A 26,019-nucleotide genomic window follows, 5' to 3' on the forward strand; every position below is an offset into this window, starting at 1 on the left:
GACGCCTGCGTCACAGAGTCAGCATCGGAAACACATGACGCTTTCGCTTTCCGCTTTTGTCGATGGATTGAAGGTCCTGGTCTGGGTGAGGGGTAGTCACTTGACTTAAAGTTATGAACGGCAAACGTTAACAAAAAGCTAGAGGAGGAAGATAAATGCTCTTATTTGATATTTTTCAAAAGGATATATCTTATTTCAGTTATTATATAAAAAAACATTATTTTTATTGATATTAAGGGCAACGGCTAGAAACCCATTGATTGGGTTAGATTAAACCAATGTTTGGTCCATTAATATAAGATAAGAATATAAGTATCAATAGACCAGATTTAGGTTGAAACCAATCTAAATTAAAATAAATTTGAACATATTGAATGGTCCAAACATTGAATTTGAATGGTCCAAAATGGTCCAAAACATTCATTGGATTGGATTGGACCCGGTCCATATGTAATGGATTCACATTGGACTGGATCGATGTGGACCAAATGCAATCCAATTGACACTCCTACTCTCGGTATCGAGTAGACCTGTTCATGGGCCAAGTCGGGCCAGGTTTGGGTCAGGCTTTGCCTTTACATTAAATAAACTACCTCCCCCACTTTCTCCAAAATTATCCATAATTCATATTTATCTTCTAAATTATCTCTAATTCCTATTTATCTCCAAAATTATCTCTAATTTACTCGAGAGTTTCTCACCTAAATTATCTCTAATTCATATTTATCCTCTCCCCTACTTTTTATCTATATCTATCTAAATAAAGTTTGGATTAAAAAATCTAAGAATTATTTAAATATTCTAACAAAATTATATAATAACTTTAAAATGTTTATTAAAAACACAAAATAATTTTATATTTTTACAAAATATATCACAAAATAATGTACTAACAATTTAAATTATATTTTTCTGGATTATCAATTTAAATAGTTTAAATGTTTTATAGATTATCAATTTAAATAACTAAATATCTATCATAACTAGATTTTAAATAGCTAAAACAACGAAATTATGTAATAAATTTTAAAAATTTCTTCAAAGTAGAAAAATAATTATAACATAATATTGAAATTAATAATATTTTAATATTTTTACATAATATTGGAAATAATTAATTTCACTTATATCAAGTAATAATTTGAGAAAATAACTTTCAAAAAAATTAATATTTATTAATAATAGTTTTAAACTCTTAATCTGTATTTATTATATAATTATATATACTAAATTTAATATTTATTGTCTTTTGTGATAAATGCATTTTTAATGATTATGTATAAATTTATTTTATTTTGTTATTTAACAGAAAACTTTAATAATTATTGGAGATTAAATTACTATTATTGAAATTTTTAAATTTAATCTATTATACTTATTGTATTTATTGTATTTTTGTTACAAGTTATTGAATAATATTTATTATAGATTAAACTATTATTTGAGATTATACTATTTATTGACTAAGCTAATATATTTTTAGTACTTATTGTATTTTTGTAATTATTATACTTTTCATTATCAATATGTTTTTAATAATTGTGTATTTTTGCTATAAATTTTCAATAATTATTGGAGATTGAGCTATTGTTATTTATTATAGATAAAACTATTAATTTAGCTAAATTTATGATTGTTCATGAGTTGGTTCGGTTTAGTCGTATGCTATTTGGCCAACCAAATTGACCTAGTCAGGTTAGGGAGTTGGTTAGCTGAAACCAACTAACCTTTTGTGAAAACTGATCCACTCAAATGGTATCGGTTTGGGTCGATTTTTTGGTTTGGTTAGTCTATTCAAAAGATTTAAACTTAAATTCTTAATTTAATTTTAAAAATTACAGTGCAATTATTAAAAATTAAATTTATGATATAAAACATTTTAAACTAAGAAATATGGAAAAATTCTCACTTTTCCATATTAAAAATTATATTTAAAATATAAAATATTAATATATATCTATGGTGAGGTCGTTCATTTTGGTCGGTTTATAAATGGCCAAAGTGAAACTGATCCAACTTGGTCAAATTGGTAAATTTTTGAACCAAAAGCCAACCTAAAATACTAGAAAACCGACCAACTGGGGTCAAGTTAATCGGGTTGGTCGATTTCATCAGTTTGATAAATAAGCTTAATTGAAATTAATCATTGTTATTTTTGTATTATAAAAATTTTATTAAAAGTAGTATATAAAATATAAATATTTATTAATTATTTAAAAAGTTGAAAATATAAAACAATTGTATAGTCCTATGTGTTTCTATTAGGGTCATTTATTAGAACACACTTTTAGAGATGGCAATTTTCCCCATCCCCGACGGGACCCGACTTCCCCAACCCGATGGGGCTAGGGATGGGGATTGTTTTGCCAGGGCGGGGGTGGGAATGGGGATTAATAGGAATCCTTGGTCGAGGTCAGGGTCAAGGTCGAGGATGGGGATTGAAAAATACAACTTTTTTATTTTTTTATTTATTTTAAATAAATTTATTTAAAAAATACAATTATTTGAAAAACATTTTGGGGATTCGGGTCCCCATGGGGAACCCTTCCTCGTCAAGGATCGGGGATGGGGTTAATTTCAAAATCGGGATCGGGGACAGGGAATATGATCCCTGCCTTGTTGTCATTCCTACACACCTTATAGTGTTACATATTTACTTATACCTACCATATAGTTTTCATTTTATTAAAACATCTCATATATTTTATAACTTATTTACTTAATCAACCTTTCATTAAGAAGTGTTTGTTTTGCCATTAGGCCCATATTTTTTAAACGAACTTTAGGGTCAACACTGTCATTTTTCACTATCATCTAATGGAAGATTGATTAAATACATTGCAAATAATAAGTGGTGCTTTAGTAAAATGCTAACTATACGGTAGATTTTAGTAAATCCATGAAACTATATGGGGTATTTTATTATATGACTCTTTCTATTATTTAGTTTTCTCTTAATAAATCCCATGCATCGCATGGGTCCCCGCTAGTTTGTTAATATAATCCTCTTTTGCCAAGATAAATAAGAGGCTAAAGCGCGTGCATTCTTGTTTTCCTAATGGATCTAACGAATTTGGAAGATGTTTTTAATATACATTGGGATGTAATTGTGAGGTTAGTGTGAGTAGAGGTGTAAAGTGGGTCGTGTCAAGCTGGTAAGACATGGCCTTTGGGAGGTCGCACAAAGTGCAGGCCGTGCCATGCTGGTCCGCGGGTCGTCACGGGCTGTGCTGCTTTCCCCGATGAAAAATTTGGGGGTCAGCCTGGCACGACCCATGGCCTACGCCTATGCAGGCTTGTGTCGTGCCGCGGGTTGGGCTGGCCTGTGGGCCGAGCCTTGGGCTAGGTCGGGCCATGCATCGAGTCAAAGCTATTTATATTATTTAAAAAAATTGACAAAAAACTTAAAATTTTAATTTTATATGATTTTTGTGTATATAATTGCTTATATACAATAAATAAATTAGTACAATGAAATTAAAAAATGTTTTATTTTATTAATATATTATATACTATACATTTATTGTATAATTATAATTTTTATATAATATTTTATATATATAAATAATATATATGGGTCGTGCCGCAGGCCATGCTGGGTAGGGTTGCGGGTGGACTGTGTCAGCTCGACCCGTGGACCTAAAACCCCAAGCCTAGCACGGCTTGCATGATCGTGCCGGGTCGTGCCAGGCTAGTCCTAGTTCATGCCGGGCCGCGAGTGGCACGACCCGATTTACACCTCTAAGTGTGAGAAACAACGGAACCACAACCTTTTAATTTTTTACGTTTGGTGAAAAAATCCAGAGTTTGAGAGCCCATGTATAGTTATTGTGTTGACTAAGTAGGAAAGGCAACGAGACGGGGCACCCCCTCCCTGTACCCGCCCCGTCCCTAGTGGCGGGGTGGGGCATCCATCCCCCATCGGGGATGGGGAATCCCCGAATTTTCCCCGCTCAAAGATAATTATTTAAAAATTATCTATTTTATGGACAATTTATACAAAAGATATGGGAATTTGGGGGTATTTTATAATTGAATTATAATACTTTACGGTAATTCAAAAATAAAATTATGGGATCCTGGGATTTTAAAAATTTAGGAAAAACTTAGAGATATTTTAAATATCTATATTAAACATAAATATATTTTACTAATTTACCTTTGGATTCCAGATGGATTTGAGGAATTATATACAAAACCCATCTCCATCCCATACACGATTCGGGAGAAAATTATTTTTCCCCTCCCCGCCCTGTCCTTATTTAGGGTCGGGGAAAACCCACCCGGTTCGGGGAAGGGCGGGGCCCCGGTTTTACGGGGGGAAATTGCCATCGGTATGACTGAACTTTGGAGAAACTACCTAATATAACTTTGCTGAAAAGTCAAAATTTCTGTTCATATATTTTCAAAATTTCCGTTTTGTACTAAACATGGCTTACGGCTTTAATCCTTGATTTCTTAGGTCATTTAATGTTAAAAGCCGCTGTGTAGCTCTTCCAAATGCGCACCAATGTCAGACTGTTCCTCTTTGAAATTTAAATAACGTATCAAGTGCTTCAAAGCAGCTGACCAACTTAGCTGATTCTTCAATTCAGGCCATTCAGCCCTCCCAAATGGGTCCTAAAAAGACAGGTGGATAAGCAATTCAATTTGGCTGGTTCTGTTTAATGGGCAAAATAACATATGCGCATTAAAGCACACTTTTAAAATAGTCCCATACAATAGTCACTATAACCAATCAAACCAACAATAGTTACAATACATGGTGATGTCCGGCAACCAGTCTGTATCCTACCTTCGGTAGTTAGCGATTAGCTAGCTGCTTTTCTCTGTTTCCCAGCCTTGCTATTTTTTGGGTCTTTTGGTTTATAATCTGCAAGATGACAGAGGTGAGACGATGATGTTTGATGACTCCGGCAATCAATCTGTATTCTGGTCAACAGCAACCAGCTGTATTATTATGTGTTCGGTGATTAAAGATCATCATCGAGTTTGGATCATCATTCAAATTGCTCGGTGTTTCAAGTTATCAGTACTTAGAGGCACCTCAAAAGGCTGATTAAAGCAAACAAGCCGGAGATAATCTTTATCTCTGAAACTAGGCTCAATACAGAGAGAAGCCATAAGCTAGCTAAATATTTGAAATATAATCATTCTGCCCATGTCGAAGCAACAGGTCGATCTGGTGGCCTCTTATGTTGTTGGGACTCTCATATAAACATTCAGGTTTTGATGACCACAAATCATATTATCAAACTGAGCGTTCTCGATCGATCTTCCTGCACATCAAAATTGGAAGATAGTTTTTCTATATGGTCGTCCACACAGAGAACACAGAAGATCTATATGGGAATCTGTACAAAACATGCATGATCTTCGAGAAGACCCATGGCTGTTAATTGGTGACATGAATGCCCTTGTTTCTCTTCATGATTACAAATCTGGCCGGATTGGTAGAATAGCACCACAGTTATCCCAAGCCGTGCAGAATACAATCGATTCATTTGCTCTTATAGACCTTGGGTTTATTGGTCCACCATATACATGGACAAATGGACAATCTGGCTCATGTATGACTGCTGAAAGACTGGACAAGGCTTTGGCTACGCAATCATGGTTGCAGATCTTCCCAGACTCAAAAATCTTCCATCTCCAGTTTAACCACTCCGACCATTGCCCTCTACTTCTCAACACTCGACCTTCTAAGGAAAACATCAAACCTCACTTTCATTTCTTGCCCATTTGGGCAGATCATGAAGACTACAAGGAAATTGTGGAATCAACCTGGGGGAAGCAGATCCCTGGTTCAAAAGCACGCCAAGTCACCGTTAAACTTAAGGAGTGCAAAATTAAACTCAAGGAATGGAACAAGAAAGTCTTTGGAAGGGTGGAGGAAAGGCTTCAATGACTGCAACAAAACATACATGATTTGCAATCTAATCTGAGAACTCAGCGCGACAAGGAAAACCTGCGAATCCTATACAAGCAATATGATCATTGGCTAGAGAAGGAAGAGCATCTTTGGCGAGTCAAGTCTAGAGAATTATGGTTAAAAGCAGGGGATCACAACACTAAATTTTTTTCATCAAATGGTGAAGTACAAAAGGAGAACACAAGACATTGAGTGGATCCAAGGAAGGAATGGTGAGTGGCTAACCAATTGCAACGATATAGCATCAGTTTTTGAAGAAGCAATCAAGCAAGTGGGTAATATAGATGAATCGAGTCAATTTCATTAGCTTGGCATTTTGGATTTTCCAAACTTACACTCACTCAATGCCACTTTTATTCCTAAGTGCAGGAATCCAGAAAGGCCGTCTGACTATAGGCCAATAAGTCTCTGCAATATTATCTATAAAATCATCACCCAATGGATGGCAAATCGAATGAAGCCATTACTTCATGAACAAATTCCGCCAAATCAAGCTAGGTTCCTCAGAGACAGACAAATATCAGATCATGTCTTGCTCACTCAAGAAATTCTCCATCATGTCAAGAGACAAAGAACAAAGAAGGGATGGGTTGTAATTAAGTTTGACAGAATGGGTCGGATTTTCTTGATTGAAGTTATGAAGAAAATAAATTTCCCACTTCATTGGTATAATCTCGTACAGGAATGTATATCTATTCCATCATTTGCGATCAAGTTACAAGGAACCTTATCAAGACATTTTCAACTGAAGCGAGGCCTCAGACAAGGAGATTCTATTTCACCATATCTCTTCATTTTAGGTATGCAAGTTCTAACTCTCCTAATGCAAGAAGCAGAAAGCAAAGGACTCATCATCCCTATGCACGGGCTATATGGTGTCATGCTCAACTTGGCATCAATCCGGATCACCATGGAGAAGTTTCTTTACATAAGATTCTCAATAATTGGCTCTTGTCCACCAAACGGGAGTTAACAAAGCCAGATCAAGTTGTGTTCTTATCCAAAATTAGTATCTTGCTGAAACTAATATGGGATGAAAGGAACCTTAGAAGGCACCAAGGTGGGGCATCTTCACTAGAGGATTTATTCCAAAAAATGCCATCTTTCCTTCTTGAGATGGCATTTTTTGGAGACTCCAAGGGACCAAGAAACATGCAGTGAGAATTGGTTCCCATAGATTCCGAGCATATCAAAATTTATACCGATGGTTCTTTTAATCCATTCTCAAATCGTGCAAGTGCAGCTTTTGTCATAGCCACTCACGATAATCACTTACTATTTGCATTAGGAAACGTCATCGCATCTCAAGGAAGCCAAGATGCTGAATTCAAGGTAGTTGTTAAGGGACTGAAAAAAGCATATCAAGAAGGATATAAACGCCCATCTCTCTTCTCTGATGAAGCACAGGTTATACAGGCCATTCAAGAAAGAAACAACATTGGCAATTGGATAACTCAAATGCATATTGAAATTATAATGCTCAATATCACAAAATTTGAGGGCTTTCAAGCAAAACATATCCCTAGAGATCAGAATACTCTAGCTCATCTTTTTGCTTACTATGGTAAGTTTGATGTAAATATAATATACGACTTCTCTGGGTTTCGTGTACTTTAAAATTATCAATAAATTTTATTTTATTTAAGACAAAAAACCCAATTATAACTGGGACACAGAAATAAGAACCAAACCCGTTATAATTAATTTGGCTTTATTGGGTATATCGGACTCAAAACAAAGATCATTCATTGTTAACCTACATAGCTCGAATTTTCTAATGAACAAGATGTTTTTATTATTAAAAAAGAGCTTAATATTTCGGCCGAAATTTTGAAGCAAAAAAAGGCCTGTGCAAAATACTCTCAAAAAGGGTGGTTGGTATGAACTTTCATATCTCTTGGAAAATTGGCAAGTATAAACATACTTGCCCCTTTTATAATTTACCTAAATTCAATCCCCGGACAGGTACAGACGTACAGTGCATGAATGAAATTAATTAAAGCCTCAAGATTACACCTTACTAAAAATTAAACTCATCCATCAAACCCAAGATTATTTCCAAATCAAACAACGAAACATAATCTCAATTAAACTAGATAATTAAGCAAAACAAGGACCATTGACATGACTACTCCAATAGGAGGAGATTGGAAAGTTGAGGCCGGTGATGTGGATGTGGTAGATGAAGTTGCAGAAGAGTCTGAGGGAGACGATCCATTGTTTGCAACCGTCTTGATCTTGATCTTCATTCCTTGGTCACAGTGGCCTGGCGTTCCACAAGCGAAGTACCTAGTGCCAGGCTTGCTCAACTTGACCACACTGTTTCCACCGTCCATGGAATCCACAGCACTACTTGTGTCGCAACTCTTGTATGCGTTTTCGTCAGCAAGCTCAACCACTGTGTGCAATCCTGCTGTGTACTTGAACACTGCGCAAATATATATGAACACATTTTAAGATGATGGATTTCTAATTTTTATGGATATTGCACCTATTTGTCCTAACCTAAATTTTCAGAAACAAGACTAGAAGCCGACTGGCTCGTCGTGTATTGAAATCCCAGGTCAGCTTTCATTACCGCCAGGCCTAAAGAAGCTCAGTGTTGCAACAATACAACCAACCTTCAGTGGTTCATATGAAGACCAGACAGAGTCTGTTTCATGGAGTACTCAAACCGAACCTGGGATCCTAAACCTTACAAAACCTTATCAAGTGAATCCGAATTCATTATCAGGTGAAGCTCATAGTGAACTCAACTTCGTGGGAATAGGGTTTGGAATTGAGTTTATATCGAAACCCCAATGGAATGACATTTCCCCATCTGAGAGAATGATCTCTCACCAATTCCAACTGGTTCTAATTCCAATTCCGATTCTTATTTAAAAAATAAATCATTCTGATTCTGATTCTGATTCCGATTCCAATTCTAGAAAAGAAGCAAATGGGTGCAAGATAGAAACTTAATTACCAAGTTGGTCGCCGACTTTGAATGTGCGTCCTGAAGTCCAAGCGCTGAAATCGGTAGATTCACCCCAACCTTGGCTCCCTCCCACAACATGTTGGGTGGCAAGGGCTCCATTTGCGGCCAGAACCACGAACGACACCAACACCATGAATCTATAAACACAAGCCATTATATTGGAAAAATGCTTGCTCCTCTCTCCTCCCAGACTATTGGTTCTTTTGTATAAATAAAGGAGGGAATGCAGAGACGAGAATTCAAGAAATGCCCAATGGCCTTGGTTATGACTTGAGCTAGGCTGATATTTTTATACTAGTAAGGTTTCATTTACCGACAAGATTCATGTTTCTAGAAATTCGCCAGATTGCCCTTTTCAAGATCAGGCCTAGAGCTTATAGAGAAAGCTTTGGGCTAGCATGGGAGACAGGGTAAGCAGGACTCAGGAGTCAGGAGGACAAGAAATACAAAGGATTTATCCATTTTGGGTAATGTGATGGGCTAGCATGGGAGACACTGCACTAGGCAATGGTGGTATATCAGTCATTTTACAACTACAAACAGGGCCCTTGAGCATAACTTCCCAACCGTTTTGGATTGTTCTTTAAGTTAGCTATAAATTTATTTAGACAAAAATTTAGAAGTCTTTTGCATAGCTTGGCTTCGAAACTCAGCAACAAATTAAATGGCACGCTTTATAGTAGTATAGTACTACTGTGCCACCAACGCTCTACTGCGGGTCCTACCGTGATTATTTTATCACACCAAACGATCATAGACATATTTTGATATGGATATCATAACTAATTACATATGATATACAATTGTATTATTTTTGAAGGAATGACAGAAAAGTAATGAAGCATTATATTACTGACATTTACTCAAGAAATGGTTTAATAACACCCATCCGATCAAGCTATTTGAACTCACAATACATCTTTTTCTCTTCCAAATAACGTGGTAATGGTTTTTTTGTTGAAGAAAGATCTATCGAATCAACTAATTAGATGGGACAGGTATAGGGGGATCTATCATCAGATGGTGCTTCTCTTTTATGAACACAGGACAGGGACGAACCAGAAACTGGTGCTTGTAAATTGTGATACAATATAAAACCAAAAGAGTTTTGTATCGCTATTAATCCATTAAATAAAAGGGACAGAAGATAAACAAGAGTCCTTGCGCTTTGCTCTTACTTTGCCTTGGGAAGGTTCTGTTCAAGAGTCCTCATCAAATGGGAGCAATTTGGGCTGGGCATGAGTAGGCGAACTCGGGCATTCATATTGGGTTGGACCGGATATGGACCCAATGTCCATGTCTTAGGGTTGGGCCTAGTGATCATAAACCCCGGCCAACCTGCCCAAGTTACACCTCTGTAGACAACTCAAAATAGTGTAAAGTTATCAGGAAAGTAGCTAGCACTGGAACATCATCAATCTGGCCCCATTTGGTTAGTGGAAATGCGTTATTCCAATTCCAATTGCTTGATTAAGTGGAATTATAACCCCATTTGAGGGAATGGTCATTCCCTCCCCTTCATTTGGGAATGAAATTTCATTTTTATTGATTCCAATTCTCATTCCCGTTATTGTTTGAATCAAACAGAATTATGGAAATAGATCATTCCGATTTCAATTACAATTCTGAGTTTCTGACTGCAAACCAAGCGGACCATACATGTATATCAAGAAGCTTAGATCTTATACAAACAGCTACAATATAACCAATTTCAATTGTAAGGGTAAGATGCTTCTTGTCTCGGTACAAAATTACAGTGCCCCACGTTGTAACATGTCATCGTATGTGTAGGTGTAGCCCAACCCAATCCCCTTGGTCTTGGGTGGCGCTTGCATTAGTGCTCTTCTTCATCGTCCCGTTGTTGTAATTGTAATTAATACAATTAATTATATGTACTACGTATGTAGAGTGTGTATATATCGACTATCAACTATCAACTATCAACTATCAAGCATTGGTTGGTTCCTCTATTGGAATGGGTCATTCCACAGTGACTGATCACTGACGTCTGAAGAAGGCGATGATAGCGTTGTAGACGATTTCCCTGGCAGAAACTCCGAGGATAAAATCCGCATGAGCAAAGTCTCTGATAAATTGAACGGTGAGCTTGTCGCCGTCATGGAACTTAAGACTGTCGAGTAAAAGCCCAACGTCTCGAACGTCTGAGAGCGCATCCTGGCCTCCGTAGCTGACGAACAGAGGAAGGTACCGCGGGATGTTGGAGAGGTTATAGATGGGTGGCCTTCCCTGCCCGTAATACTCCATGTTCAAATCTCGATTCCCGTAATCGTATTTCGACAAGATGCCATCCCGGACCGCTGCCATTAATTACGTTACGCATGTATAATCAATCAATCATTCTCTTCCCCTAAATACATATATTGCCACAGAAGTAGTTAATTGGATTGGGAGTTGGGACTCACTCTGAGACAGATGCACCAAATTCTTGGTTGAGGTTGACTGAGGCTCATTCTTCAGAAAAAGATCAAGGGTGGTAGAGTTAAGGCAGCAGTTCTGGCCTTGGAACACACAATTAAGTTAATAATAATAATAAGCTTAATTAGGTTGAGCACTAGCAGAATGACGGCTTTGACGAAGTAGGAGGCAGATTATTAGTACCAGTGAAGGACGTCAACAAGTCGTAGCAGTCGACCCCTGGGTTTGCACAAAGAACATTGAGGAAGTTTGCCACAGGCTGCCTGTTTAATTAATAATACTTTAATTAGGGAAACAAATCCACTTCCAAAGTTCCAAGTTTAAAGGCCATATATATATATGATGAATTTGTCTTACCCCTTTGGGTTGAACTCTGAAAAACCGATTAGGGTCGTTATCTGCGACAAGCAAATGATATCAAATTAGCAACTAAGCTCGAACAAGTAAAGGGTTGTCTTGGTTCCGGTTTTCTCCCCGGCCCCTGCCACTTAGAGATCTAACTACTTTGAATTGCTGGGGACTGGGGTGGTATTTGAGACTTGAGATGGTAAAACAATGCATGCTCAAGCAGCAGGTAAAAGTAATGGAAATGGGCAGATGAGTAAGAAGTTAGTTAGTAGTATAGCTAAAGTTAAACACATCGACATGATCATGGAATGGAATTAGAAGATTTGTATAGTTTAATTAATTATTCCGACTCCCATATATAGTAATAGTATTAGTACCCATACCATACCTCTCCTACGAATGCTCTGGCAGCAAGTAGGCCCAGGGCGGTGGTCATATGACTCAAATAGGCTACTGGGCTTAGCAAGGCAGCTGATCTCAACTTGTCCACTAACTTCCCTTGGGAGACGGACGCCAACGCAATTAAGGTCCCCTGTCAAGATTGAAAAACCACCACTTGAATCCAGAATCCTTCGGCCACTGAAAATAATTAGTGCTTGGGATTTGGGAAACACATTGATTTTGGCTTATTTTGCTAGCTAGTACGTCACAACGAGAGGGGTAAGGTGTTCACCATGGAGTGGCCCACGTAATGGAGCTTCTGCCCTGTTTGATGGTATATGAAGTCAAATATAGCCGGGAGATCATATGATACCAATTCGTCCCATGACCAAAACCAATAAGCCTGCAAAATAAATAGAGAGAGAGAGAGAGAAATTGTTTGTATCATTATATGTATGTATGTATAATTTACATGCAACAGAATTGAAACAAGTGATACTACTAAAAAGGAAAAAGAACCTGTGAAGCTGGATCAAAAGTAGTGTGGCCACGGCTATATCTAGTCCCTCTAGTGTTGGCAATCCACACATCAAACCCACTGTCTGCTAAGATGAACGCCAGCGATTGATCGGGTGAATTCATAACCCACGTCATTCCGTCCTGAAGCCGTAATTAAATTTGTAACTTGTAAATAAATAAGCTCAGAAAGAACAGACTCATTATCAAACAGACACCCATACATACAAAATTCATATAAATATGGACGATATACGTAACTTCCTACTCCTCTACAGTAGCTATTTGGCCCAGCTGACATTCAGTCTGCACACTTGACCGAATCCTATGGCTTATTACTCGGCCAACGGACAGGAAAGTTCACGGATTTACATGTTTGGATTCGTCGTGGGAAGACACGACAAAGGAGATATCTTGATCTGGCCCGGCTATAAAAAACTCGGCAAGCATCCTCCCCCAATTGTCAAATGTCAAGCCCTTTGGCCTTTTTTGCCTTGGAGAACTAACCAAGACGAAAACAATGCTCATCTGCAATTTCATTTTTCAGTTGTGTGGTGAAGATACAAGAAGGTATGAAGAAATGCAAAATTTCAGAACCACTGATATTAGAGCGATTGGCGATCAATGTTGGGGTTGGGGGCATCGAGGTTGTCTTCATAGCTACTGGAGTCTGGAGTAAACCAGCCACAGCCAGGCCCCAGGTAGCTACAAACAAACAAAGTGTCCGTCCATGTGTAAAGACTAAAGAGGGACCCACCACTGAAGGGTGAAATTCAAGAACTGCCAAATCGAGAAGTTGATTTAACGGTTAATCCAGTTTGTTTTTAAATTAAAAAGACCATTATCTCTCTGTTATATATTACTCTCCTTCCTCAGGGAAGGGTTTTTAGGCTTTTAGCTTTACGGCTTTTGCCTTAAAAAGTTACCGACTCCGGCCACTCATTACCGGCGAGGAAGCAAGGAAGGGAAATGCGTAACACTACTAGTTTCTTCTATTAATTTTAGTAAAGCAGAAAGCTACAACCTATCTAAGGGTGGAGCCGGAGTTCTTCCCTTGGGTGGTGCTTTCAAATATCAAAACTTTTCCCTTGGATCCACCCCTGGATCCGGCAGCAAAATAATATCAGTATCACTAGCGGATCCTTTCTATCATGTGTTCGTGCCGGAGTGATTTCATCAGGGCACACAGATCAGGAGAATTCTTTCACCTTAATTTTGACCGCACAAGAATTGCTTCTTTACGGGTGTAGCAAAAACAGAGGAACAAGTCTTCATCACCCAGAAAGAAAGAAAGCTAATGTATGTGAATGAGAGACAGAGTTGCAGCATTATGAAGATGAAAACGCACACTTACCACCAAAACACCATGTTGAAGTAAGACAGGTTGCTTAGTTCTCCCACCACCTCCGGAACGGCCCTCTGGGATTCTTTGTATGCCAAGAACGTATCCATCTTCCGTGGTTACCTGAAAAATCAAACCACTATTCAGGTGGAAGACATTGCAAGTTGGGGGGGCTGAACTGATCATCAATTCTATGTATCTCTTACCTCAAATTCTCGACACTTGTACCCATGTACGATCACAGAAGACGCACACAATCCGAACCTTGGATAAGGATCCCTTGCTCCACCTGCTAATCCAAAGGTATCGTGCCGCGAACCATATGCTCGATTAGGCTGCTCCACCAGAAGAATCGAGAAGGAAAAGCTGAGGAGAGCCAATGACAGGAACCCACAGAGAGCCATTTGTGTTTTTCTCCGGTTTGAAGACCAGCAAGTAGAAAGTAGAAACCCTCCTTAGCTTTAAAAGAGAAGACAAGGTAGATAAATAACAGTGGAAAAACTAAACAAAAAGGAAGAGTTTTAACTTTTGCTTACACCCACCATTCTGTGTATTTTGCATAGGCCAATTGACTGGAATCTCGAGATTGAAAGGGAAGAGTTTTTTCACGTTCTGCTCAGCAGTAAGGAATGCTGTATTCTGTGGGACCCAACAGTTGTCGTTATATGACCAGAAGGCTATGATACGATGGACGTAGGCCACAGTTTTGATGTGGATATCATACTTTGATGGGAGAATTTGATTGAGGATTTCTTAAACTGAGAACCACCATACCACCCGACACTTTTTATCCACTGTTTTTTGTTTTTTTTTTGGGAGACCGGATCTGCTCCTCACAAATGGCGTCTCACACGCACATAACATCTCCCGTATTTAATAATTATTATTCACGTGAGATGTTATCAATGCACGGTGGATGTGTCTATGAGACGCCTATTTGCGAGAAACAGATCTCGTGGGGTAGGTTGAAGTCTTGAAGATGGTTGGGAACTTGGGATCAAAATTTACGGAGAAGAGTTTTACTTTACTCTTTTCACCAAGCAGGAACAAGTCAGTTAGCACTCCTTCCAAGTTCCAAGCGCGCCAGGCAAGTGTCCATCGGAACGCTCCAAGTGATGGACATATGGAATCAGGCCGGCCTGATCGTCGAGTGTTGAGATCTGATAACGTGACTGTCTTGCACGCCCCAAAAGCCACTTTATTAATATTAAAAAAAAGCTATACATGATTATGATTTATGGTAGCTGATTTATGGGTCTAACGGTTTGTCTATTGTGTTGAACTGTTGATTCATTGATTTGCTATCTCTATATGTAACTGTATATGCATAGAATACGGCAGTATGGTTAGTGGTTTTTTATATAAATTATATTTTTGTTAAAGAAATCGATATTAATATGTAATTCTTTATATTAGCATATATTAAAATTACAATTTCGAATGTATATTGTTATGTATATTATTCATATAATCATTACAAATTTAGACATTTAATATATTATATTATATAAAATTATATATAATCAGTTCGGGTTTGAGTCAGTTTGGAACAGTAAAAACCAGTTTTGAGTCAATTATAATTGGGACGACAATTACGGAACTGGAACCGACCCAATAAGACAGCAGATGGAACTATAACCGATACATAATTGGTTTGGTTGGTTCGGGTATACCTGACGCATTGACAGCCTTATCAATAATTGTCTTTGGCATTTTTCCATTCTCATGCGTCACATTAATCAAGTTTGAAATTTGTTGAAATTCTTGTAGCGAAGTATTTTTGAGTGCATGATTAGTGGGAGCCACTCAGGTTGATGAATTTTGGAACAGGACGCCTACATACCTATATGTTGTATGCATCAAATTTGGCCGAAAATAGGGGTGTTCATGGGTCGGGTTGGGTTGGTTTATTGAGGTTTTTCCAATCGATTTGACTTGGTCGGATTACCTGAGGTGAAAATCGAAATCGACCTGATCGATTTGAGTCAGGTTGGGTCAATTTCGGTTTTGCTCCTGTACAAAAAGACACCTAATTGAATTCTAATTGCAATTGCCTAATGGGTTGCTTATTTGGTGTAAAAGATTATAGAAAGTTAGAAACTTTGATAGATTGCCTATTCTAATTGTAATTGTCTAATGAGCCTTTTATTTCTAGTAGAATACTAGTTATAGTTAAGTAGGAAATTACTCAAACTAGAAACTACCGAACTAGTAGAAGATTAGTTCAATTCGGGTCGGATTAGTTTCGGTTTTCACACAAAAAAATCGAAATTGACTCGATATATCGATTTATATATTTGCCCAACCCGAAACCGATCGATATTGATGATAACCCGGTCGACTCGAGTTGGGTTGGTCCGAGTTAATCAGTTTGCTCGGGTTGGGCATTCTTATGAACAGCCCTAGCCGAAAATATGCGAATTTCTGCTCAAGGACAATGTCTTGAACATATCTCAATTGATAAGTTTAATTTTTCTTTCTTTTTTTTTTCTCCCTTTTGCTTTTCTAGCATTCCTTCACATTAGTGGTCTTCTATTCTATATTTTCAATTAAATTTGATTTGATTTCTTACATCTAGATGATTACAATTCACAAGTATCCTTTAGAGTAGCTAAGAGGGAACATGTAATCATAAAATTTTGAAGGTACTGATTACTCGCATTAGATCTCTTTTGATGACCACTACTCTTTTTTATTTATCCAAGAGACAATTTCGATGCAAATATCAAGAATTACACTTCAACCAATAGGACGCTATAACACGAGAGATCAAAATAGCATAAATCACACTTCAACCAATAGCATAAATCACCCCTAATTACTAATTAGGGGTGGCAAATGGGTGGGTTAAATACCAATATGCCCATATTGATCCACCAACCCATCATGATCCATCATTAATCATTGTTAAATGATTATAAATCACCCTAACCCACCCATATTGATCCATCTATATTGATTCTTAACCACCCTCACCCATACTAATCCATCTATCCTCATCTATAAATATAAAAAATTGGTCATAATAGTTCGTATGTCCGAAATAATAAATTTTTAGAGAATAATCTCTCTCAAGACTACCACATGACAAAAACTAATTAGCTCAAACCATATATCAAAAAATGCAAAAATTATAGATAAATGTAGAAAATAATAAAAAAATTATAAAAAATGCAAAAATACCAAACAAATTGCGAAACAAAAACAGAAAAATACAAAAAAATTGCAAAAGACTTTTGAAACGGTATAAACAAAAACTTGCACTAACCGAGGCTGAACCCGACCAAAACCCTGTGAATTATGATGAATACCCATTATTATAAATGAATTGGCACGATATCATTGAGCTGAGCATCCTCTCTTCACCGGCCATGAGAAGATTCGGAATACATAACCAGTAAGCCAAGGAGCTTCAATCATCTGGCTTATCAATTGCATTTTCCATTTTTTAGTATCTTTTTTAAGCATTATAGGTGGTTACAAGTTTCAGTATTTAAGAGTTCAATTATGATATGCCTTTGAAGGAAAAAAAAAAAAAAAAAAACCTAAAGTACGGTACCAAAAAATTTGGTTACCACTAACCTTGGATTTCAGATTGGTTAAGGTTTCTCAGACATTTTTTTTCTGGTACGATAGAAATTGCCATATTTTAATAGTCCTACTATGGCAAAGCACTGCACTGTAAAGCCTACCTTATATGGCATCGGGGTGATGTCACAGGTAGATAGATAATCTCTATCTTCTCCTTTCATTCAGCCACTTCTCTCTTCCTTTACGTGACACCAATCAACCATTTTCTAATCCCACCAAAAACATCTTGCCCCAGTCCCCAGTCCCCCACCCATTTCCTCTATGATTCTTTGGTCATATCTTTTATGAAAAAAGGTGCAGAAAAGGTAAGTGTGATTTGCGGTATTGGGTCCAGGCCCATGCCCAATAAGAGGCCAATAAAAAAATTTCAATGATCAATTTATTTATTTTAATCCAACCAGAATTTTTTCTTCGTTTTTGTGGAATTAAGGCATTGAATAATAAATATCATAACAGAGGATGTTCTAGTTACCAGCCAAAGAGAAAATACAAAATGCTATGAACACATTTTTTTTCCTTATCCTCTCATGCCTTACAAATCTTTTTTCACCATACACCTCCAAATGCAAATGTATGGTGAAAGATGATTAATAAAACTTGCAATAAACTAGAAAGCAAGCACAATTTCAATGCTTGGAGGTTTCCGCTTTGTATTTTCTTGGGCCTATGATTAGAGCTCCATCTTCTATTTAAGGGTAGTGAAAGACAGCAATACCCCTGTAACATCAACATTTTATTGTATTTGACCATAAGCGCCTTCATAACATTGTTACTTTTAATTAGGGCCCAGCTTGACCAACCTGATCTTTTTCTGGGCTTAATTCCATTTTTGGGCTTTAGGCTGGGTCCGGGCGTGAAATCTTTGACCTATCAAAATCATGGGCCAAACTTGGGTTACAAAGTCAGGCTTAACCTCAGGTCAGGCCTGGGTTTGGGTACTTAGGTTTCACAGTTAAAGCTGGGCCTAGAGAGATTGGCTTCAGTCAGTGCAAATTCCATTGTATTCGAACAGCCTTTGCTACTTGCATTAGGAATATTTCCGTACTTTTATACTTTATTTCATAGGGAGATATTCCCAATGTAAGATTATAAAGACTGTTGGAATGAGGCTTGCATTGACTGAATCCGGTTTCGGGCCTAGATTGGCTCTAAGCCCAGTCAAATAAATCCACCGTCCACCGAAGCTGCAGCAGGCCTACTTTTTACGCTGTATTTGGTTTGAAAGTAAAAGGTAGGGACCTTTCTTTCAAACCAAACGCAGCCTTAGTAAAAAATGGAATATCCTGTTTTATTGAAAACAGTAGTGCATCTAATACTTTTAAATGCCTAAAGCCTAACTAAAACAATGTTTGTTTAATAAGAAAAAGGGGGGCATTTTGAGTGAGCTGCAGTTGAGTTGAGGATTAACTCGCACTTACGGGATTGCCATGAAAGTAGAGCACCTAATACTTTTCGAGACAACAAAAAAAAAAAAAAAGACAAAACAGAATAGGTGTTTACAGTTGAAAATGACAAAACAGCTTTTAGGCAAACTTTAATGGCAATGTGTTGGGGACCTCTCCCCTGCCGTGAATATATACTGTGCGTCTCTGAGCTGATGAGTTTTACAAAAAGAAAAAGAAAAAAAAGGCAATGTTTAATTCACATCCATCCGGTAATTAAGGCTGTAATCAGGTCAGGTTCAGATTTATATTGGCTTTGAGTATGATACTAGAAAAATTATGATTAATCAACCGTTTTCAGAAAAATAGTAACCAATCATGCGTTTTTTTTTAATCAAAATGCATGGGGTTTAATCGGTCAAAGCTCTTTCCATATATTTCCGGTATTATGGATATTTTCCTATGTATGATAAAATGCAAATTGTATAAAATTAATTTATATTCGAATCTTAATCTAGGGTTATATCTAAATATAATCCTATTATTAAACAGGTTAATTTTAAAACCCAAATCTGATCAACTTACGTGTTAGCCAAAAAGGGTCTCAGACTTTGTGGTGCGGATCAGGTAAGCAGTAAATACCTGTCCTTGAAAAAAAGTTAAAATACCCGAGTCTATTCTTCAAAAGATTTAAAGCAATTTAGGTGTCAGAATATATATTGAGTGTTCATTGAGTGTGATTACAATGATTTGCCTAGTAGTGATATTCTGTGTAAATAAGGACGGTGTAAAACTTAAATCTAGGTCCGTATTTTTATGTCTTTGTTTTTAGTTTAAGTTTTATATTGAAAATCAATATAAACTTTATGCATAATTGAATTTTACATCGATTATTATACTTTAAAAAGTTTCAACAATTCACTCATTTTAAATCCATCAGTGTTGAACTCCGTCGATCTATTTTTATATCGATGACAATTTACACCGAAAACAAACACAACTTAAGGCTCAAAATTTTAATTTTTACGGTAACAATTCAATGAATGCACCATCATCGAGTATATGTTCCGTGTGTATCAATCCTTGGCTTCCAAGTATTCGACAACAAAACTTTCCTAACCTTTTGTGTTTTCAAATTCAACCCGATAAATGATTAACACATGGGAGATAAGCAGCACAGCATGCTCATTGGTTTAAGTCGTTCATGTAACATGGGCCTTCCGGTGCCGTAGAAAACTAGAAATTGCCTACTGTGTGAATAACGGCGACAAACAAAAGAGACCACAACGTTTAGCTTGTAAATGTAGACAGTTTAGAGATTGACCATCAGTATCAGTGCTTTGAGAACACGTTTGCCTCTTCCATTCCAAGGAATCGTATGTTCAACAAGCATTTCGACTATACATCTTCTCCTTCAGTGTTGTCCATGCTCGGGCTCCCTTCTTTCCAGTGGTCGTTTCTGTCTGTCCATAAGAAGAGATGAAATTCCTTCATTTGAGCTTATTGCTTGTACTGTGTGCAGAATATACATTTTATAGAGTTCCACATTATTTATAGAGCATTTTGAGCTGGAGAAACTTCACCAATAGCTAGAATTTTCTGTTTTTGGGGGTAATTCTCAAGCTAGAACTGTTGGATGGATCAATGGTCAGAGTGTCACAGTGAGGATGTTCAAACAACCTATACAAATCAGGAGAGCAGAAGTCCTTCAAAACTATGTATTTCTTATGTTTCTTAAAACGAACCTGACCTTCCAATCAGAGTAAATCTCAACCCGCTTACCCTCAAGTTGCACCAGCAGCAAGCTCGCATATTTACAGCAATGCCTTCATGGTCAGAGTGTCACAGTGAGGATGTTCAAACAACCTATACAAATCAGGAGAGCAGAAGTCCTTCAAAACTATGTATTTCTTATGTTTCTTAAAACGAACCTGACCTTCCAATCAGAGTAAATCTCAACCCGCTTACCCTCAAGTTGCACCAGCAGCAAGCTCGCATATTTACAGCAATGCCTTCATATGGATATACTACTCAGAAATGGCAGATCTAGAACAGCAATGGAAGAGAAAACACACACGTATCTCTTTTATACATAAATAGTTGCCTTTCATAATTCATACATCCATCTTTCTCCATTACAAGGGCATTCGAGTTTGTTTACAGCGGAAGTACCTCTAACTTGAAAAGGATAATACAGCTTTGCTTAAAAAAGTAGCTAAACTAAGACTCTAACACTTTCGATGGAGGTAATCACAAAAGCATTCTCTCTTTTCTTTTTATACATGCCGTTGGATCTGAAAATTTTCACTAGGACTTGGAGAGAATATCAATAATATGGCACCTCTATTATGAAAATCTATGGAGAGGAAAAATATTGGAATTTGTAAGTTGGGCGATCCCAGACCCTGGCTTTTTTTTTTTTTTTTTCCATTTACACAAATCTAGAAGTGAATCCTATCACTGAGAATGGGAAATCAGTTTCTGTTATCCTCCACCACTTCGGCCAGGGCTCAGTTTCTTCTTTCTCTCATTAAAGCCAAGATTCGGGACTATACTTGGAAGGCAACACTGTACAGCCCTGGATGGTTTCTCTTTCTCATGCTTGGAGTCTCTATCAGGAGTTGTCTCACTATTACAGATGGAGCTTGCTCCAGATGCATATGGGAGGTCAAGGTTTGATGGTTTAGATTCTGGCTTTCCATTGGTCATAATCTGGTTGCCTGCAACACTTTGATCACCAAGGAACACATCTCCATCAAAGCTCTCTCGGAAAAGTTCAGCTAATTTCTTTTTCTTATCAGTTGGGGATGGTTCACATTTGAAGTTGGCAGCCCCATCCACAAAAGGAAATTTATTAAGTCGAGGGGTTCCTATGAAGCTGCTCTGATGAACTGGAGTACTGCCACGAGATGGAGTAAACTCTGCATAGAAGACAGACCTAATATCAGGGCAACATGTAACACCCAAAATTTTTAATAGAATGTTAAAACATAAAGAAATTTATCACAACGGTTGTAAAGCTTTAGCTTCATGCAAGAGAGCAGTGCCATATATTTGGTCAACTTGTAAAAAAAACAATATTTGCAAATTGCAACTGACCAAGAAATGAGCTTTTCTCAGTGGAAAGCCAAAACCATAAGAGTGGGTGCTTTGTTGGCTATTGTCCATTTGAGGGCAGGCCAGCCAACTAGATGGCCTGAAATGATTCTAGGAAGAGCACGTGTACAACATACAACATGTAACATAAAGCCATCTAATGTTGCTGATAGCACAATAAGGTACAACATGATTTCTTGTGAGAAAGCAAAACATGGAGACTTAATATTATACTAGTTGATGTGATCTTACCACCATTGACACTGAAGAAATCATCTTCGCAATCTGATTCTAACCAAGGTTGGGAGTCAAAAAAAGTTTCCTCTTTACTACCTACAAAGAAAAGAAGATTATTTAAGATATGAATATGTCTTCAATTTAGTTTTCCTTTTTTTGCAAAATAACTAAAACTTATAACATGATATCATTTGCAAATATTTATCCAAACTTGCAGTTAAAACCCCGACTTGGTATAGATTTTGCCATATTATGATAACTAAAAATGGTGATTAACACATGAAGACAGAACCACAGAAATAGCAGGTCACACAGCTTAGTCAGGAATCAGGCATTAACCACCCATGTTTTGGAGATATCCTGTATCACACATTGTGCCATCAAACAGTTTCGTTCTTTGTACAGTAAAAATCATCTATTAAGTGGTAAAGGAATTTATCCAATGGCTCATTTTTTCCAATACCCTAGTATAGAGCACAATAGCAGTCAATATGAGACCACAGGTTTATTTTGTCCCATATCTGGAAAAGGCACCAATACACATTGTGCAGAATAACAGAGAGATTTGGGGAAGCACTGAGAATATTTTTTACAAACCTGACCACAGAATAAATTCTGCCCTATTTTTATTGGACATTCCCATTGTGTTTTGCAACAATCTTTCCCAGTTTTTGAGTGGCCCCTTCATTTTCCAGTTGTGAAATTATTGCAGGGCATTACATACATTTACTGTCTGAGGGTCCGTTTGGTTCACAGCCAGAATCGGAATCAGAATTCCTCGGTTGGAATGATCTATTCCCCTCACCTGTTTGGTTTAGACTGGAATCAGAATTGGCTGAATGGATTCTCATTTCCAAGGAAGGGGGAGGGAATGGCCGTTTCCTCAAATGGGGGAATGCCATTCCACCAGGAATGAGAATGGGATTCCGATTCCACCCAACCAAACAGTTGGAAATAGAATGGATCATTACAATTCCAGTTCCGATTCCAGACCCCTATTCTCACAAACCAAACGGACCCTGAGTAATTTTGACCCCATGCACATGCTACCTGGTTGATAACTACATCATAGTAGAGGAAATGCTGATTACAGGAGAAGGATATCTGAATAAAGCCCAGGACTTCAGCGACAAAATAATCTTTATTTCCAAAGCTTGACCCAGCCAAATTGATGAAAATAACCCTTTATAATGAACACTGGCCATTCCAGCTCACTTGGCCTATCTATTGAAATTCACCTACTTCCTTTTAATTTTTGCTTTTGCAAAAGCTGTCAAGCAGGATTTTTTTTTTTTTTGTGTGTGTGTGGGTGTGGGTGGGGGGGGGGGGGGGCGCTGTAACTGATCTAGAAACAAATTGCACAGCACAATCTAGATAGCATCATGTAATGACAAGCAAGGTGAGAGAGAGAGAGAAGAAAGAGACATATTATTCAGAATTCAGATTTATATGCAAAGCGGGATATACAAATTATACAATATACAATCCATACAGGATATGATTGAAAAGCAGTTAGTCTCATGATCTTGGCATATTAAATCCATTGCATCTAAAATCCAAAAGGATGGAAGAATTCAAAGAATTAATCAGTTATAACACATTAAATGACAGAACACACTATAAATAATTAATCAGTTATAACACAATAAATGACAGAACACACTATAATTGATTAATTCAAGAATTAATTAGTTGTAACACTGAGTTTTCTTTTGGATAGCATATAATCCAACGGCAGGCTACGAATCCTGGATTCATTTCAAAGAAAATGAGCCCTGAGGGTAAATTTTCAAATAATAAGCTACTGTCTCTTAACATCTACGGTTGCAATTTAATCCACCTAGGATCCTTACTATAGGCGGTAATGGATGAAACTGCACAGCCTTGTGAATAAATAGATTCAACCCACAAGACAAACAGTACAGTTTTAGTCGAACTCTGCAGTAATGCAAAATCCAGATCAGTATAAAATAGTAATAAAACTGATTACGTAAATCAAAGTAAATGCGAAATCCGTTTTTTTTCACTAAAAAAGAAATCCCATCTCAGAATTTGGAGAAAGAAATAGCGAAGAAAAAAAGAAGAGAAAATACACGGGTTCAACTTGCCAACTGCAAAAGAAAGAAAAAGAACAAAACTCATCTCTAAAACAAATCCTAGATGAGAAATTGACTGAGAAGTAAACTATAACCAAAGAAAGGGATTATTCATATCTAATTTGCACTTATCACCAGACATGGCAAACAGAAAACAAGAATCAACATCTGATTTTTTTTTCAGGCAAAAAATCCAGAAAATTAACTCTTACAGTTAAATCAATCAAGAAGAAGAAGAAGAATGCATATGCATCGGAACAAATAAAAAAAGGATCATACCAAAGTCCCGAATAGTAGTCACAGAGGGCGGCTGAGGCAAGAACTGAGACTTGAAGCCAAATTCAGAGATCGGGTGTTCACCATTTACGGGTTTTTCCTCATTGGAGGAGGGAATCAATACCTTATTGCTCTTAGAACCGATCGATAAACGGTACTTTATGGCTGAATCCGGGTTCTTATGGATGGAAACACAAGAACCCATTTCTAAGAGAATGCTCCCTTTTTTTCCTCACTCAGCTTCAAAACATCTCCATAGTATCTTCATGAACCTGGAGAGAAAGAGAGTCAGAAGCAGGGAGAAGTGGTAGTAAATTTGGAGTAGAAGAAGAACAGAAGAGAAGAGGGTATTTTTGGCTTTATGCAGAAGGAAGGAGTCGAAAATAAGAAAATCTGAAGAGGGAGATTGGACTTGAAAGTGAAGCCATAACCCACAAGAGTGGCCGAGTGGGTCCTTGAAAAATAAAACAAAGCAAAAAAAGGAAGATGGAAGGAAAAAAAAACAAAAAATCAAAAAGAAAAAACTAGGGCTCTTTTATTGATTTTTTTTCTCGACTGAGAAACAGAACAGGAAAAGCTGCCTTTTGGGAGTTCCGGTTCTTTGCTTGACCTGTTGTGCTTTGGCGGTTTCTCTGGCGTTCTAAATACTTGTTCATTTTCCTGCAAATCCAGAGAAAATTTGGAATATTTATTAACACTTCACTTATTTTACCTATTTTAACCCGATCCAATATCCATCAACCAAACCCGTTATGTGTAACCTGAACTAACTTAAAATTTGTTTCGGATCCGGGTTTTTATTCACGACCCACGACCCAAGTCGTGGAGACAGGCAGCCCAACCGATCGACTTGGGAATATCAGCTCACCGGAACCCTGGCCGTTTGGAGTTAGGTCCGTGACGTTTAAATTTTCTGTAATAATAGTCTCAACCATTGAATCAAGGGGCCATTTCCTTCTCACACACATTCAAAGAAAAACTAAAACTATGGGTGCGGCATGCGGGTGCCTAGAGGAGCTGTCAGACCTCCCAAAACTCGGAACGAGTCAATGCAGGTTAGAGGTCAATAAAAAATGCCATGGTTTGTATGGTTATTTGGTTAATAGTTTGTTTGCATAAATGCATTAACGATGCGTATTGTGTGTCATTGGGCCACGTATAATCTGATAAATATGGAGGAGCATTGACTAATTAATTAATGACTGACCCAACCTCCTCTGGTTTTAATGGCTTCTGTTGAAGGTGGTGACTAAACCAACTTTCTGTTTTTGTCTCTTGGATGGAACATGAAAGCATAAGACATAAAGACAACATTGGTTGATTGATTCGGATACCCAGTATTTTTATTTTATTTTTATGTGTGTTTTTATTATTGCATTATTTTTTTTTGGTAGGTTATCAAAATC

General features: G+C 37.3%; 4 protein-coding genes and 1 long non-coding RNA gene across 6 annotated transcripts; 1 reads left to right on the forward strand and 4 right to left on the reverse strand.

Moving 5' to 3' along the window:
- The first annotated feature begins 5,365 nt into the window (after positions 1-5,365).
- Positions 5,366-5,908, forward strand: LOC148853557 (uncharacterized). The gene has a single exon (XM_088983373.1). The coding sequence runs from the start codon at positions 5,366-5,368 to the stop codon at positions 5,906-5,908; it is 543 nt and encodes a 180-aa protein (XP_088839499.1).
- A 1,921-nt stretch (positions 5,909-7,829) lies between these two features.
- On the reverse strand, positions 7,830-9,399 carry LOC148853558 (Cupredoxin superfamily protein). Its single transcript, XM_088941953.1, has 2 exons — positions 8,901-9,399; positions 7,830-8,360 (listed from the first exon to the last, which is right to left on the reverse strand). The coding sequence occupies exons 1-2, from the start codon at positions 9,064-9,066 to the stop codon at positions 8,020-8,022; spliced, it is 507 nt and encodes a 168-aa protein (XP_088798079.1). The 5' UTR covers positions 9,067-9,399; the 3' UTR covers positions 7,830-8,019.
- Positions 9,400-10,501: 1,102 nt separating this feature from the next.
- Positions 10,502-14,518, reverse strand: MPL1 (Myzus persicae-induced lipase 1). Of its 2 annotated transcripts, XM_088986662.1 has the most exons (10): positions 14,478-14,518; positions 14,142-14,394; positions 13,948-14,058; positions 12,597-12,737; positions 12,370-12,480; positions 12,085-12,228; positions 11,706-11,746; positions 11,532-11,611; positions 11,336-11,431; positions 10,502-11,230 (listed from the first exon to the last, which is right to left on the reverse strand). In XM_088986662.1, exons 2-10 carry the CDS (start codon positions 14,337-14,339, stop codon positions 10,911-10,913), a joined length of 1,242 nt encoding a protein of 413 aa, XP_088842788.1. In that variant the 5' UTR covers positions 14,340-14,394; positions 14,478-14,518; the 3' UTR covers positions 10,502-10,910. The 2 variants fall into 2 exon arrangements, with proteins under 2 accessions (XP_088842788.1, XP_088842789.1); XM_088986663.1 differs by lacking the exon at positions 14,478-14,518 and having other exon boundaries at positions 14,142-14,413.
- A 5,551-nt stretch (positions 14,519-20,069) lies between these two features.
- On the reverse strand, positions 20,070-20,790 carry LOC148853560 (uncharacterized). The gene is made up of 3 exons (XR_016113242.1): positions 20,691-20,790; positions 20,492-20,588; positions 20,070-20,371 (listed from the first exon to the last, which is right to left on the reverse strand). It is a non-coding gene; the product is annotated as an uncharacterized LOC148853560 (long non-coding RNA).
- Positions 20,791-20,992: 202 nt separating this feature from the next.
- LOC148853561 (uncharacterized protein At3g27210) lies at positions 20,993-25,230 on the reverse strand. Its single transcript, XM_088986116.1, has 3 exons — positions 24,617-25,230; positions 22,257-22,337; positions 20,993-21,829 (listed from the first exon to the last, which is right to left on the reverse strand). The coding sequence occupies exons 1-3, from the start codon at positions 24,816-24,818 to the stop codon at positions 21,393-21,395; spliced, it is 720 nt and encodes a 239-aa protein (XP_088842242.1). The 5' UTR covers positions 24,819-25,230; the 3' UTR covers positions 20,993-21,392.
- Positions 25,231-26,019: the final 789 nt, after the last annotated feature.

Source organism: Nelumbo lutea, chromosome 4 (assembly GCF_056320005.1).
Source record: "Nelumbo lutea isolate HS-2025 chromosome 4, American lotus-T2T, whole genome shotgun sequence".
Lineage (NCBI taxonomy): Eukaryota > Viridiplantae > Streptophyta > Magnoliopsida > Proteales > Nelumbonaceae > Nelumbo > Nelumbo lutea.